At 37.2% G+C, this 16,304-nt stretch overlaps 1 protein-coding gene across 6 annotated transcripts in view; it reads right to left on the reverse strand.

The window, feature by feature from the left end:
* Positions 1–12,585: 12,585 nt before the first annotated feature.
* KNDC1 (kinase non-catalytic C-lobe domain containing 1) overlaps positions 12,586–16,304 on the reverse strand; it is a 57,296-nt gene continuing 53,577 nt past the window's right edge. For 5 of the 6 annotated variants that reach the window (XM_068197747.1, XM_068197742.1, XM_068197741.1 and 2 more), the window contains 6 exons: positions 16,177–16,259; positions 14,784–14,934; positions 14,254–14,376; positions 14,095–14,154; positions 13,317–13,474; positions 12,586–13,054 (listed from right to left, as the gene is read on the reverse strand). In XM_068197747.1, coding sequence (XP_068053848.1) covers positions 12,823–13,054; positions 13,317–13,474; positions 14,095–14,154; positions 14,254–14,376; positions 14,784–14,934; positions 16,177–16,259 — 807 coding nt within the window. In that variant the 3' untranslated portion in view covers positions 12,586–12,822. Of the gene's footprint in view, positions 13,055–13,316; positions 13,475–14,094; positions 14,155–14,253; positions 14,377–14,783; positions 14,935–16,005; positions 16,059–16,176; positions 16,260–16,304 lie in introns of those variants that run through there. The other variant, XM_068197746.1, reaches the window with a different exon arrangement.

The raw sequence follows: 16,304 nt of genomic DNA on the forward strand, positions 1-16,304 counted from the left end.
GCTCTGCTGGCTGTCTACCCTGCGACTTGGCCAACGTGCTATTCTGCCACTCCGGCTGCATTTCTCAGCATTCACTTTCTCTGTGGTAAGAGTTACTGTAGCCACAGTTCCAACAATTTCTTAGACTGTTGGTGAGGCAGAGGTTTGAAGACTGAAAACCCTTCTACTTAGCTTATGTCTAAATCTTCCATGTATTAAATTTTAATATTATATAGATATATTTTTTCTTTATATTAATCCAGTAGAAGTTTCATTAAAATCCTCTTTGTCAAGCTTTTCCTAGACCAAACATTTCAACCTCTTGTCCACTCCAAATACAGTTGCTATATCCATTCATCGAAAAATCCTACAGTTTTTTGTTCACCAGAAAATTGTTTCATTGAACTATATTAAAGTTTGACTTGTGAACCCCTTTCAGGCTCTGTCATTGATTGTTCATTTTCATGGCATATCATGAGTCCTACTTTGCTCTACCAGTGATGACACTGTTCAAGAGTTTGTCTCCAACCAAACAAAAATAGAAACACAATTGTCACCTTTATTTAAAGGCGTCTAATAGCCGATCTAGAACCACAACCATAAATGACCAGAACTCTCCTGGAGCCCTTTGTTTATGGCCTGTGTAGGTAGGGATTGACATTGCTGCCTGAGCCCACTAAAGAAGCTTCCTGGAGGAAAAATGGTGCAAAAATATGTAAATAAATTCAAGTATTAATGCTTCCCATATATGTTATCTACCTGAAGAAGTCCACAAACACTTCTAGCATGGACAAAGCCTGTCAGACACACACACACACACTATATATATGCACATATTTGTGGTGTTTTTTCACCAAACAAATGGAATTCTTTGATATCTAATTATTTGAATCCTCATCCATTTATAATTCCCAAGCATTTTCAGATTAACAATGGAAAGTTTAGAAAGTTTATTTGACCAGACAGTACAAAATTTCTTTTAAATTTCCTATTTTAAACACACACCCCAACCAACCCCCCTAACCCACCTTGAATATTTCCAGTTTTTAATTATTCTTTTCTTTAGGTAAATGTGAAGACTTCCCTCACCACAGACCTAAGGATAAATTTTAAAATCCCAGAACTTCTGAGCATTAGACAGTTCTGTTGGCAACATATCTCACAGAGCAGACCAAGCAGGCAGGAGATGGAGAGGAGACATAGAGGAATGTGCTCTGTTCACTGAATTACTGAAGGACAAGTCTCTCGACTCAGCTGCATTTAACACATGGCCTGGCAGCAAGCTCTCCAGTCAGAACTGGGAATATCAGTGCCACTGCCTGCTTGCAGAATCCTACCAAGCCTCCCCTGCAGTCAGGCAAAATGCCATTCTCAAGGACTAATTCTCATGAACATCAGAAAAAGAAAGTGTAACTTTTCTGCAAGCTTCCTTCTCAATTTAAGTATTTCTGATCACTGTAACAGCATTCTGCATCACAGATGGGGCACAATCTCATCCCAATGAGATAAATATGTCCCATGTGCCCAGAATTATTTCCAGTCTTAGTTCTTACAGAATATTATGTATAAGTACAAACAATATACTTGTATCCTACTTAAGTTCTTCTATATAACATATATATCTCTATTCAAATACTTTTAAAAAATATGAAAGAGTCTATTTCTATGACATTACCTTTTCCAGCTTTATGTCAACAAATAAAGACACTTGGCAAGCTGTCATATAGGACAAAAAGAACACATGATTTATGATGGAGCTCTAAAAATATAAAATATTGAGTTTTATCACCCTCTGATACATCTGCCTTTACTGATTTGAAGACCTTTTACCATCTGAGCTGCAAATTACATCTTTATACACTGCTGGTTTATTAATTGCATTGTATTGAAGCAAATGACACTGCAGAAAAGATGGTGTCAAATGCTGAGCTCCCAGAGACACAAATTGATCATGGTGTGACAAGATTAAACCAAATCTCATTTCCATTACACATAAAATGTGTAAGTCTCCTCGACAGGTAGCAGATGACTTCTGAATGTAATGACTGCTACAATATTTAACAGCTGCTAGTTTAATTTTATCTAAAATTCTTAAGCTGCCTTCTTTCTGTTTCTATCTACTATTCATTAAATGCTTATTTGAAAATCTCCTGCTAAAGTGTGATTCATAAATACCATGTTTGAAATCAAGTGATATTACCAACGAGATTAAAACCTGCTCATGCTAATGAAATTTGTCAGAGTAGGGCAGGGACAGACAGTAACTTTTACTCTGCTGCTACAGGAGGGTAGAGACAAAGAGCTCAGACATACCAACATGATTGCCACTAGCAAGAGTCTGGAGATCCATTACCATAGATAATGGCAATACTCCATGCAGATGTTTGCAGAATACACAGCTGCCTTCTCTGGGGAGGCAGCACCTTCCCCTTCAGCTTTGCAGAAATCTTCACACACAACACTGCTCTCACGTTGAGGAGGTTCTGCAGAACTTCCTACCTGGCTGCCTACTAGACAGTTGATAATATTTAGAAATATTGGATAATAGATAATAAATAGAAATATTTTGGGATTACATCTCAGCCTTTGTGAATTACTTGTGGCTCCACATCTTGCAGCCCAAAGCTCAGCTGTGCCCCAGTAAGCCCAAAGCTCAGAGCCCTGCAGGGGGGCAGGACTGTGCTGAGATGTCCCCTCGCTGTTGGAGCTGTGGAGGAACTGCAGGGAGCAGCTGAGGGTGCCACCGCCTCGGGTTCTCCACAGGTACCAGGGAGAGCTGCCACCACTTGGCCTTGCTGCCGTGGGTACACAAGACCACAGGAAGGGACTGTCATTTTGTACCAGCAGGGGAACCGTTCCCATTGGAGGGTCCTGTGAGACCAGAGCAGAGGGAATTTGTGGTTCTTAGGAGTAGCTAGGTGGTGATGCAGCTCAAGGAGTAAAAACCAGGCCGTTTATGCCACACAGGGGCTGTGTGTTCACCTGTGGACATGCAGGTTTCCCATGAAGGTCTGCCCAGGGAAGCGAGGGCTGCTGGCATCTGCTATGCAATTTACACGGTCTTTGCCCTGGTGTGTTTATCCAAACATTCAGTTTCTGAGTAATCACTATTTAGAACTTAAAAGCATTACAAATGGCCTCCAACCAATCTCTTAATTATAAATTATTACCATTATCTTTCCTCTTTGACAGAATAAGAGCTACTTTTCCACAAGGCATTTAAGGACCATATGTGCATAAATACCAGGAGGGCCTGGTATAAACATAGTGACAATGCACAGATGAAAATTTAATGTCTCATCATGTTTGGAATTGATCTAAATCAACACAGCACTCAAAATGCCAAGAGCTCCCATGGCTCCTTAACACAAGGCTGCCATCAACAGCTAAAAAGAATCAGTGAAATGTTTAAAAAAATATTCTGCAGAGACATGCTGCAAATATTAATAAAGAAAACACTTGTTTTAATGGCTCCTTACTCAAATTTAAGCTTATTAAAAAAAAGGTCAAATTCAGTAGGAAGCAGGACCACATTTAGAACATGTACTTCTGTTGTTACAGAAGCAAGGTACAGCAGCAGAGTCTTTTGTTTATTTATTTATTTATTATTAGACAAACTATTATAGTTGGAAAACCATCCAAGTTTCAGGAATGTCAATCCTACTTCAGCACTCACTGCTATCATATTGCCAGAGGGAGATCTCTATGGACACTGCTCAAATGAAACTGCTCAGAGATCTGTAGTTGGTTTAATTCTGTTTAGACTAGAAATTAGACTTTAAAACCAAGACACAGTTAGACACCTTGCAACCTTTTCAAGACCTAACAGAGAGGCTAACATCACATTTTACATCAAGGCCTTTGTCAGTCTTTGCTGAAAGATATATTTTTTTCATGATGTTTACTTCTAAAGTTACCTTTAGTAACATATAAAAGTAAAAGTGCATTAAATCAGAAATTTTCCATTACATTCGTATTTCCCACATATACTTTCCAAAGAAATTCAGAGAGAAATGAACGAAATTATACTGACCAAAGCATTTATTATTCTTGAAAGCAAATTTTCAATTTCAGCTATTAAAGAATGACTAATTTTCCCCCTTGATTCTAGTTAGAGCTAGCATTTGAGCATGATGAGTCAGCCAGCAGGAGAATGAGCTATCGCAGCTGGCAGCCCTGGGACATCCATCAGCTCTGTGCCCATCCTGGTCTATGCCATACAATGCTGCTTTGAAATGCATTGCTCTCAGCAGTGAAAACGTTTTACTGACTTTTCCTTCCCCCCAAACTTACACCTAAAATAAATCAAGTCTTTGTATTGCTCCAAAACCAGTCCATTCAAATTAAATGGAAATAACCTTTACTTTTTTTTTCCGACTTCAAGGCTCATCTCCATTTCACAGTTTTAGTTATTTCTCCCCTTTATCTTTATTCCTTACTATACACAATTTCTTCCTATTTTCCTTATTCCAGTCACTTCCATCAAGTATCCTGCAAGTGTTACTATTGCCTGAAGAAGAGAAGAACTTTGGCAGGATATGGAACTGTAGCAACAGAGCATAAATGACACTGTACGTCTGCCTTCACCTATCCCAAAGAGGGAGCACAGACATGTCCTGACATTCCCTTAGTTTACTGATTAGTGAAAAGCTGGGCTCAGTGGGTGAGGACAGGAATGTAGTTAGGTTAAGATGCTTAACACTGCCCCTGTAACCTGCAATTCGATGTCTACATTTCCTCCAGACAGTGCAGTGTAATTCTTTTGCCAGGTTTTACAGAAATGAGTGTATTATACATGGATAGGAGGTAAACAGGATTTCAGACTATGACGATGCGTGTGCACGTTCTCTAAAAGATTAAAGGGAACAGCTGAACGCTGAATACAAATACATGTTCATTTTACAAATGGAATGTAAAAAAACCCCTGCCATTTCGTGTTTCTAATAGGCAAGGTTTGCAGACATCTGAACGGCCCATCGTGTTTCAGTCTCCCTTTGCTCCCGGTGCAGCAGCAGCAGCTAAGAGGCTGCAGAGGGCCTCTTGTGCCATCTCCTGGTTACGGCGAGACTTCACAGCCAGAAAGCTGCCACAGAAAGGAAGGGAAGTGGTAGAAGTTTAGCTGAGGCAGTGATAGAATCAGGGAATCTTTCAGGTTGGAGAAAACCTCGAAAAGCATCGAGTCCAGCCTTTAATCCAAGTTCACCACTGAAGCATGTCCCTGAGTGGCACATGTACACAGGAACGCTCCTGGGATGCTCACTCAGGTCCTGGCAGCTGGAAGGACTCACCCAGCACAATGGGGCATGGCCATCGGCCCCTACTGCCCCTGCTGCTGCTTTTAGCATCAAGTCACTTTTCCACTGCATTAGCATGTGTATAGAAAGGAAGTTCAGCATTCCTCTACAACATCTTTGACATCAGTTCTAGCAACTCATCCCACAGCATCACCTACTTTTGGTATATATCAGTGGAAGAATGCAAGTAAACCCCTGAAAATTGAAGTGACTGGAATACAATTAAATTAATAATCAAATTAATATAATTCCCTGATTGCAGGTAAGTATTTGAATTAGTGCCTAATTTACTTTACTGACGATCCCTACTGAGTCCTCTCTCCCTTCACAGGAACAAGAAGGCCGGTGCACTTATGACAGAGTTTTATCTCACTTGTTCTTAAAAATTCACAGGAAAGCAGAACTCAGAGGTGTGTCACAGATGAGTAACCTATTCCAGTGCTTCACAGGAAGCTTTCCAATGTAAAAACTGAAACAAAATCAGCCTTGTTTCAAAATCAAGCTCTTAAGCTTCACAGAACACAAAAAAAAAAAAAAAAAAAAAAAAAAAAAAAAAAAAAAAACCAAAACAACCTCAAAAGCCCCTGCAGCTACTAAAATTTTTACAGCAACATTTCACATTCACAGGTCTGCTCAATCCAATCATTCTATGTAAGTCCAGTTCTTTCAGTCTTTCTCAGTTTATGATTCTAAACATATACTTGTTGTGGTCCTCTACTCTCTCTCATTTTGGCTGTATGTATCCTAGGTGCAGTGCCCAAATGGTAAAGTACTCCTGCTGACGCTTCTCTATTGCCAAACAGAGCAAAATAATTACCTTCTGTCATGTGCAGCTCTCATGTAGTACACTTCAGGTCTTCTACCCCCACCTTCTTCTTTTCTTTTTATAAACTGTACACATGGATTCCTATTCAGCTTGTGATCTGTTATGGTCCCCAGAGATTTTTACTGAAGCTCCGTAGTGATTTTTCATTTAATATTTATCCTTCAAAACCGTAAGACTTGAAGCTGAAATTTAATCTGTTATCATGATTCTTGTGAGCTCTAAGCTTGTATGTTGTATAAGTGTGCTTTCCATCCCACCTTATATTTCAGCAGTACAATTCAGAGACATTCCTACACGTTCCATGCAGTGTAGGCTGGGAGAAGACTGCCTTATGGTAATCCTGGATAGTTTGCCTCCCTCATCAGAGTATGCAGAGTCCCAAGCAGGTCTTATCTTGTTACAGTGACTGTGACAGTTCCCTTCTCAGCACCTGGGTGTTTTACCTCATTACTGTAAGGCAGAATATTTTGCTTCCCCCCATCTGCACGGGTGCCAAGGTGAAGGCCATCTGCAGGTCTTGGAATTCAAACAGAACCTGCATTACATGGGGCAGCTAATGAGCAAAACAGGACATTGCATATGTATGAAATGTTAATTAGCACAGATTTCTTTACTCACCCCCACAGCACTTTCCCTGGAGCTTCACTCCTGAGCAGGGCTCCAGTGCCTTGGGTCCTCATTTCATTTGCGGTCCAGGATTCCCACTATGGGAACGTTACACTTTTGATAAAGCCAAAGCTCTCACTTATTTTGTGCCTTGTCCCTGAAGGATCTGCACCTGCTTTTCACTCATAACATCTGGATAGTCCTAACCCCACTCAATTCACTTTCACAATGCAACAAGCATGTTAATTACCCTCTGAAATGATGTATTAACCAGCTGTGTATTCACCTTAGAGGCCCATCATCTGAATCTCAGTGACCAAATATATAATCAGGCCAGGAGGAGCTGCTGTCAAGGCATTTATTGACTTCAATGTACAACATACTGTTTTTATCTCTTGGGACAGTTCCCTTGACCATTAAGTCCTTTAAAATTACTTCATGGACAAAAACATGTCAGCCTTTTAAATTAGTCTCTATGCTTGCAGATTTTCATACAGCTTTTTCAGTAACTCTTCTAGTGTTAAAGTTTTCCTGGCTGATTCTCTGTCATTCTCTTTACCTTGCCTTTCCACTCATTCCTGTGGTCTTGCCCATTTTTAAAAAGTAGTATTATTTTCTGGTTCTCTGGGAACTCACTTATTCTTCCTCTATCAAAAATACAGTAATGCCAAGATTATTTTCAATTTTCCTCCTTATTATTATAGAACAGATTTAATCAGAAGTTAATGTCATGATACATCTAATTAGCTTGATAGCCTCTGAGCTGCATTCCTGGTTAACTCTGATCATGACAGGCATTGTTTAGAGGGGAGGCAGTAGAACAGCAAGCCCTCCAGGCTTTTTTACCATCTGATACTTGCCTCTTCTGGTAAGCAGAAAGCTCTTATTGTGTAACAGAAAAATATTTTAAAATCCATTTTTATTGTTTTGCTTTTCCCTTGCTGACAATTTTTTTTTATCTGTCCAGTTTTGTTCCTAACCTGCTGTGCTGTTCTTTTATATTTGTTCTTGATAAAGTAGCTGTCTTGTTTCTACATTTTCCCCCCTGTATTCTTTTTTGATTTTTTCAGGTAATTGATGAGCCCCTAAACAGCCACAGTGCTCTCTGAGTTTTCTTTCCTTTGCATGTGGATAGACTGTTGTTATACTTAAAATATACAGCCTTAAAAACTCTTCTTAGAAACTCTCAGCTCTCTTGAACTTTTCTTTGTGTTTTAACTCCTTCCCCAGGACCTCAATTCAATTCCATGAATTTGTTGAAGTTTGCTTTTTTGAAATCCCGTGTTATTATTCTGCTCCTTTCATCTCTTTCTTTCCTTTGAATCATGAACTCTGATGTCCCACAGTAACTTTCATCTTGATTGCTTTCCACATGCAGATTTTCAACAGTTTATCTATTAAACACTGTAAAATCTTAAACAGTCAGATTAATCCCTATGGTTCCAGCACTAGCTTATATACACAAAGCTCTGTCTGAAGTGTGCTCACACCGGGCTCACAGCAAATCATATCCTGGCTGTCATCAGAGGGATAAGAAGGTGGCATGGGTAGGGATGTGAGCACCGTGTACTTCAACACATCCCCTGGTCTGGAGAAACAATAATTGAGAGACTATTTGTGACATTTCCAAAGACATCATCCTTGCAATTTTCAGATGCAGCCTAGGATATTCAGTATTTCATCAGCTTAGCTGATTAAACATCAAAACACAGTTGTTTGGCACTCCACTGAGTTCTCCACATCTTTCTCTAGGTTTCAGTCCATTGTTTTTTATTTAAATAAACTAATTTTGGGGGATTTTTTTATTCCCAACAATGGTCTTTAACAGAATTATCCAACCTTTGACCTATGGTTTACCTTAATGGAGAAAAGTTACTTTGCTCATGTCTGTGGATCTGTGCTCTCATCTCAGGAGCCATCTGTTCTTTTCCACCTTTTATTTTCAAGTCCTTTGCCCTTTCACTTCCTTGCATCAAGAAAATGAGAACTAGGAGATCCTATCTTGAAGGGATACCAAGACACTTCTTCCTCAGAAAACCCAAACTTCTTCCCTGGTGAAACTTCTTCCCTTTTCCCCAGAAAACCCAAACTTCTTCCCTGGGGAAACTTCTTCCCTTTTCCCCAGAACACCCAATAATTCTAGTCCTATGACTGTGCAGCTGACTGTCCTGGAATTTTGCTACTTAGGTGAATAATTTACTACTGTTACTGTTTATGAATTTTATCACATATGACAGCAAATAAGCATCTATTTGCAGAGTTGTTGTCATTCATTTAGAGATTAAAAACGGCCACATTAAAAGTTTTTTCAAAAATGTTTGCTGCAGGAATTTTTAAGTAGGAATTCAAAACATGAAATTGTTCATTCTCACATGTATTTTAGAGGGTTATCAGGCTATGAAGCCACATAAAAATCTCCAATGACCACAAAATAGTAATTTATTGGTACGTAATAATTACAAGATCTCTTGTGAAAAAACTCCCAAAATATCTTTATAGTCCAATCTGTAGTGAGGGCAGTGTCTCACATTTATAATAACTTAATGAAGGCAAAAATATTTATAGGTGAAGAGTATCTCCTCATCAGTCAAATCCCAAAGATGACCACTCAACTAAGTTTGATTTATAGGACTTTAGTTTTCAAATATTGTTCAAACCTGCATTTCCAATGGTTTGAGGATCTGTTAAAGCTCAACATTCATTTAAAACAAATTATTAATAAAGGATATTTTGAGAAAAGAAGACTTTCTGAAAAAAAAAAAAAGGAAAAGATAGCTCTAAACAGAACACTTGGAAGTGAAACAAAGTTATGCTTTGGATTGTATTTAAACAAATATGAAGGAGAAAAATAATTTATTGGCACTCTTTCCACCATCAAATATCAAGGATTGAAACAATCAGCTGTATGTTTAACACTGAAAAAACTGGTGGCTTCCACCCCTTTCTAACAAATTTATTTTTTAATTTACAAATTTTGCTCAAATTTTAATCCTTTGCAAATCACATTGAATACTCACAGAAATGCTGAGTCTCAGCAACGCTTATGAAACCAATCCAATACACAAAGCCAAGTCTAGAAGAGGTTGAAAATCTTCTAAGGAAAGGAACTGGTCAGAATCATGAATCAGTGTTGATTCATTAATTCTATGCCAGCTCCTTGGTTTGTGATTCTACAGCATGGTTCATAGGTCCAATTGAGTTCCATCCCTGTTTCCTGGCAGGCTTCTGGAGGTGTTGGAGCTGAAAACCTGATTTCTAACAGAGCTGGTGTAAGAAGGACACACTTCCCAGCTCTCTCATAAGAGGAGTGAAAACCCCAGGGATCCTGAAGGCAAACATCTGCCTAGGGCATCAATACACAAAGCAGCTGTAAAGTCTACCAAGGAGCAGACTTTATTTCATAATTCCATAGGTCACTGTTTGAAAAATAAACATAAACGCAAGGTGAGGGGGATGTGGAAAAAATGAGGAAGAGCTACGACAGCTGGTGGCAATTGTGGCTTAAAGAACAAATTCAAATATTTTTCCCCAAAAATTTGATATTGGAACAGAAGCACAGGGCCAGATTGCAAAGTCCCTCATTCATGGAGTATGATTACTGATGCCAATAATATTTTGCCAACTAGATAAAAATGAACATATTTCTTTGATATAGTTTGTCCCTTTTTTTTCTTAAAGACATTCCTCGCAAAGAAAAAAAACTTGAGCTCAACCCTTACTGCTTGTTAGTCATAAATGAGCAGCACAGTTATATGCTAGATACAACCTTCTTCTGAAATCTGTGTCATGTAAGGTGCACAGACCTCAGTGTTCATGGACAAAACCAAACCAGTTTCCTTGTAAAGAAGTTAATCTTTTTTCATTAGCTATTAATATTTGTTGCTGTGGTTGTTGTGGGGTGGTGCCTAAACACAAAATCCGAAATGTCTGATTGATGGAAACACCCCAAAGTAGTACCATAACTCAATACTATGCATTAATACCAATATAAAGTTTGATACACTGAAGCACTTATAGAAGACATGAGCTGATTTTTAAAATCTTGTATAGCACCAGTTATTGTTATAGAATAAATATTTTCTAGATGTAGTAACACAGAGCTAAGAAATACACGAGCTAATTCTCATGAGTGCAAAATATAAATTATAAGAAAATTCACAAAAGCAATTTCAAAAGTCTGACTGGTAACTGTATAAAATGAATTTATTAAGATCATGTGATTAGCAAGTCTTGTGGAGTATTTTACATTAGTAAAAGTTATGCTACTTAAAATTTTACTGTCATTCAAAGGCAAGGTGCAGGTTTAAGCGAATGGTAATTTTTAATTGACAAAACCCCAAATAACTACTAAAAAACCCAATTATTTAAAATAAATGCATACACATGAAATATGTGAAATGTATGTCTGAAGATAATGTTATTATTAACATTCTTAAATCATAAAGGTAAAAGGTAAATATTTAATGTTTTCACATTTGACAATTTTTAGAGAAATAGCAACACGATTTACTTCCCTAAGGGTAAGTCAGAATACTATAATTAATGACATGTTAAACCTACATATGGTAAATAAAATAAATCATATTAAAAGTAAGGCAAAAGCAAGAAAACCCTGTGGAGGACCGAGTTCTTCAGTGTTTAAACCATTAAGAGCCAAAAGTTAGTAGTATTGTATTAGTAAGAAAAAGTAACAGTATTTAAAGGAAAGTATGGGCACACCATGTTTTTACTGAGGAAGATGAGAGAGGGTTGAGATGTAATATTGCTGTTACTGACAAAGAAAAGGAGAAGCCTTCCTCTTACACATTGAGAAAGCTACAGTTTAGCATGTGCACATGCATTTCTGTCAAACACAACAGTACAACTGCAAAATACCAGACATGTCCACACTCCCAGCTCTTACATCGTTATCCTTCTCCATCACTAGCACTTGATGAGATACTTAGTTCACATCTGCCCTTCACTTCTCTCAAAACATTTTAATTTTTTTTAAACACAGTTCTAAGCAAATCACTTTCAGAATAGTGCTTAAGCATGTCTTGCCCTTCCCTACTTTTCACTCAACACTACCATTGCTCCCTCTGGTAGAAATACTTGTATTTTGAACTGATTTTTAGCCTTAACATTCCGGCCCTGCATAAACCTGAGTAGCTCAGTAAATTTTCTAGCAATAGCAACACATCTCATGGCCATTTAGAAGGTCTTGTAAGTATAAGGTCTATGAATAGGTTAGCACCACAGTTTTACAAGTTGCAGATCCAAATTTCACATGGTTATCTTGTGCTGGATGCCGCTGGAGCACTGTGATCTACGAAAACAACCTCAGGAGCAAAAGCCATACTCAAATGAGCAGACAGACATAAATTGGCAAAGTGACTCTTGTGCCAAATACAGATGAACAAAGTAATTTCACATTTACTGTCTTCACAATGCCAGGAGTGCAGAAGCAGAGCAATGAATTGGTAATACTTACATCCAGATCTTACTTTCATTTGGAAACAGGTTAGTCTGATGACTTTAAAATCAAACTAAAAAAATAAAAGTTGAACGATAGCATTCGTCTCCTACCTTGGTAGGAGAAATAGGCAGCCAATTATTTATGTCAGTTACAGTTCTCATAATACACAATATAAAAGCAAGACATACCAACAGTCAATGAATAGCAGAGGATCTGTGTTTCTGAATTATATGCACAATGTGACAGGATATAAGTGTACTCTGTTTATATAAAAATAGATTCAATATTTAATGAGCTATGTTTTGAACTCTCCTAGGCCAGCTTGGCAACAGAAGCTGGTATTTTTCAGATATTGGTTTTCAGGCTAATTAATTATTTATGCTAAAGAAGAGTAACAAAATTAATAAGCCTTTTCATCTAGACTCTTTAATTTTATCTCCGTTTTTATTCTTTTGATCTGCCATTCAGTTGCCAGTGATTCAAATCTCGTAAGTCAGCATTTTATAATTCCACATTATGAAATATAATAATTTCAACTTGAGAAGGTATCTTATGTCGCTTCACTTAAGTATTTTCTTGGAAGTAGGTCCAGTAGATGAAGTCAACTCAATCCAGTTTTATAGTCTAGACCCAGAACAGAACAAATGAAACAAAAATAATTACTGAAATGTTGCTTTCATCCTGCGCAGTGTGTCCTGAATTTTTCGAGAATGTTTTTCTGCTGGTATCTGATGGAAGTTGGCACAGTTGTCAGCTGCCAAGGCAGAAATGTCTGCATCTTTAAAACGAGTTATTCTTTGTCTGAGGTAAGACTGCAGCTTGAAATCTGGTGCATATGTATAAGGATTCTCTTGAAAGGCATGAACTTGGCTCACAACTTTTGCAATATTTCTTGTAAGAGAATATGGTAAAAAAGATTAGTTTGTTTTGCTGATGATAAAAACAAAAGCATAAACCAAAAAACAAACCTTAAAGGAAATTCAAAGGCATCCAGCATTTTACTCTATTGTATATATATCTCTAGTTACATGTCTAAACAAATTAAACTGTTTTGACTGTTAATTGAGAAATGCTGCATTAGCTCTCACTATCTCATTAGTTAATAGTATAATAAAATACATAGGTGACATATGCACAGAATTAAAATAATTACCTAAGTTTAGTCCACTTGTGAGCTCCATTTGTCATTGTGAATCCTCCAGTTTCAAGTTGCTGGACATGCATAGCCAAAACATGGGCTGATGGAATTGTTGGAAGAGTTTTGAATCTGTCTCCTTCCATCAGACATAAGCTGTCACTTTTTAAAAACACCTAGTTAAAAAATGCACACAGATTAATCTCACATTAAGTTTTGGGGAAGGTTTTACAAGTTTTCCATGTACTTAACACTATCTATTTATTTGCCATGAATATTAATTTTTAGCACTGAAGTTTAAGACAACGCTATGAATTCAACTGGTGGCAAACTTTTTAAAGTACACAAATAAAGTAACTTTATATCAAAAGATATTTCATACCTAATTTCAATTATTTTAAATCACAGGCAAAACTGCATTTTAAAATCTCACTCAATGTTTCAAAATTGTACAGATCAATAAAGGAATGCCTATAATAAAACAGGCGTTTAAAATTTTTCAGAACACATTACAGCTGCAAATCTTCTGCAGAAATTTTCTAACACAATGTAGCATATCTAATGTTTGAGCTTGCTTTTGAAATTTTAATGTGTCACACAGGACACATGTTAACAAAATACTGAGATTAAATTTTATGTAAACTCTTGGAGTAGCAGTAAAAAGTCTTCAATCAAATTAAACTCACAATTAAAGTAATAATTATGATTTTCATCCTGCAGAGACACCCATTTAAGCAGATCTTGCATCTTCTCCAACCCCAAAAATGGGATTTTGCATTTAGAACTTATACTATACCTCAACAGCCTTGAGCTCCTCCATTATCTCAGCTACTTTTGCAGGTAGAATCTTCCAGGCCTTACAATAAAACAGAATATATATTTTTTCACATTAGTGTCTGTATTGGAACAAGATTATATTAAGCAAAATGGTTAGAGAACAGAGTCCCAAACTTACTGGCAACTGTCGTACAATAAGATTTTCCAAGCCTGCTAGGATTTGCATTGCAGTAGCAAAATTTCTTTGTTCATAGCAGCATTTTGCTATGAGAAGAAATTTTGATAACAAGCTCACCTGCCGCTGGAAAAAATATAAGATATATATAATATACATATATACATAGTAAATCTACCTAATAAAATTAAATGAGAAGGAAGAAGAGGTATTTCCTTTTTCAATTTGTTATCAAAATTGCTGACTGTAGTAACATTTCCCTTCACACAGTTTTTCCCTTCCTGTTGCTCAGGTGTCCTTGAAGAAAGTGTGACCTGTAATTCCCTCAGACAATCCATTTCTTACATTCTGTTAAATTTTGACACCTGCTACTAAAAAGCATCCAAGACCCTCCTTGTGACAACAAACCAAATTGTTAACTGCCCACTCACAGGTGTATTTCAGAGTATTTCAGGTTTGCTACATAACAAGTCATAGATAATGACAAATACATAACTGTTTTGTAGTTAATAGTGCAGCAAACAATGACAAACCTTAGTTGTGTGACATGTTACGATTTCGGCAGCAACCCAGGTGCTGATACTGTCTGCATTTTTCAATAACTGCAGAAGGTACTGGTCTTGTATGCACTTCGACAGAAAAAGATTACAGACTTTAAGTGAAACTGTCTCAGTGGAAACTGCCCTAAGGAAAATACAGAAAAAAAAAGGCAAAAATAATTCTGGCTGATACTGTATTTTTAAAGAAAACCTTGACTGTGAAGATGTCAACTTCTAACCATTTAAAATAATTTTGCATTGCTTGGCATCTTGATTTTATACTTCATGATGTATGTAGTGAGCCATGTTACTTTTTCTTCCTTATAATTACAAGGTAACTGTATCTGATTAAAAAATAAGCTTATACAGGATAACTAAAAACACTTTCACCATTCATTAGTGCATAATAAAAGCCCAGCCAATCTGACACAAAATAATAGTCAGACTCAAGAACTGCAGCCATGTAAGAAATTGAGCCTCATATCAAGTGGCACCACACATGTCGTTTCCCATGACTGAACCCCAAAATCTGTATAAATCAGGTGATCTAACCTTGGCCATTGAACAATCTGAGTTGCTTTCGATGTTCATTCCCTATCCTTAGAAGCAAAAATCTACCATAGGCAGTGCAATTAACAACTACTAATTAGAAGCTAACTGAATCCACTGAGTATGTAAGAAGTAGACCATCATAAAAATAATTAGGTCTATGTGGTTGGATGAAAACATTAATTACTGATGAGCAAATAATTTAAGTAGGTTGGTAATCATTCCAGTAACTATAGGAAAATTCCCGTGTATCTCTGAATACCAAGAATTCATCTCCCTAACATACAGAAGGAACATTGTACAGAGAAGCTGTGGAGTCTCCATCTATCTTCGAAACCCAACTGCACACAACCCTGGGCAACCTGGTCCAGCTGACCTTGCTTTCAGCAGGGGGGTTGGACTACATATCTTGAGAGGTCCCTTCCAACCTCAGCTACTCTGTAAGACTGTAAATGTCTTTGAGATTTTATATACACATTCATGACACAGATCTACTTCAGAAGCCATGACACTTTTTCCCTGACAAAAATGAAACCTCTCAAGCAACCCCCAAAACAAGTTCTTAGAAATAAGAACTTTTAGCCTCAACTTATTTCAGATTTCAAATAAATCACCTGGTAAATGTGGCCTTCCACATACATGCACGTGCATAGCTACATACCCATAACTCCATATGAAATCTCCTGAAATTAAATAACCCATATAAGCAGGCTACCTAGCCTGTAAAAAAATATTAAGTATTTAAATTGTTTCTCTGTTTCTGGCCGTATTAAAAGTGTAACACTCTAAGTTATTGTGCATCAATAGAATCAAAAGGTAGTTAAAATAAGCAACTTACTTTGGCACAGCAACACATTTGTCTTTAACACCAAGTGCTCTGGAATTTAGGAAGTGTACTGGATGACATTTATTAAATACTTCCTAAAAAAAAAAAAGCAAGATATATCTGCTGTTACTTCTAACAGT

Source organism: Anomalospiza imberbis, chromosome 8 (assembly GCF_031753505.1).
Source record: "Anomalospiza imberbis isolate Cuckoo-Finch-1a 21T00152 chromosome 8, ASM3175350v1, whole genome shotgun sequence".
NCBI classification, from domain to species: domain Eukaryota; kingdom Metazoa; phylum Chordata; class Aves; order Passeriformes; family Viduidae; genus Anomalospiza; species Anomalospiza imberbis.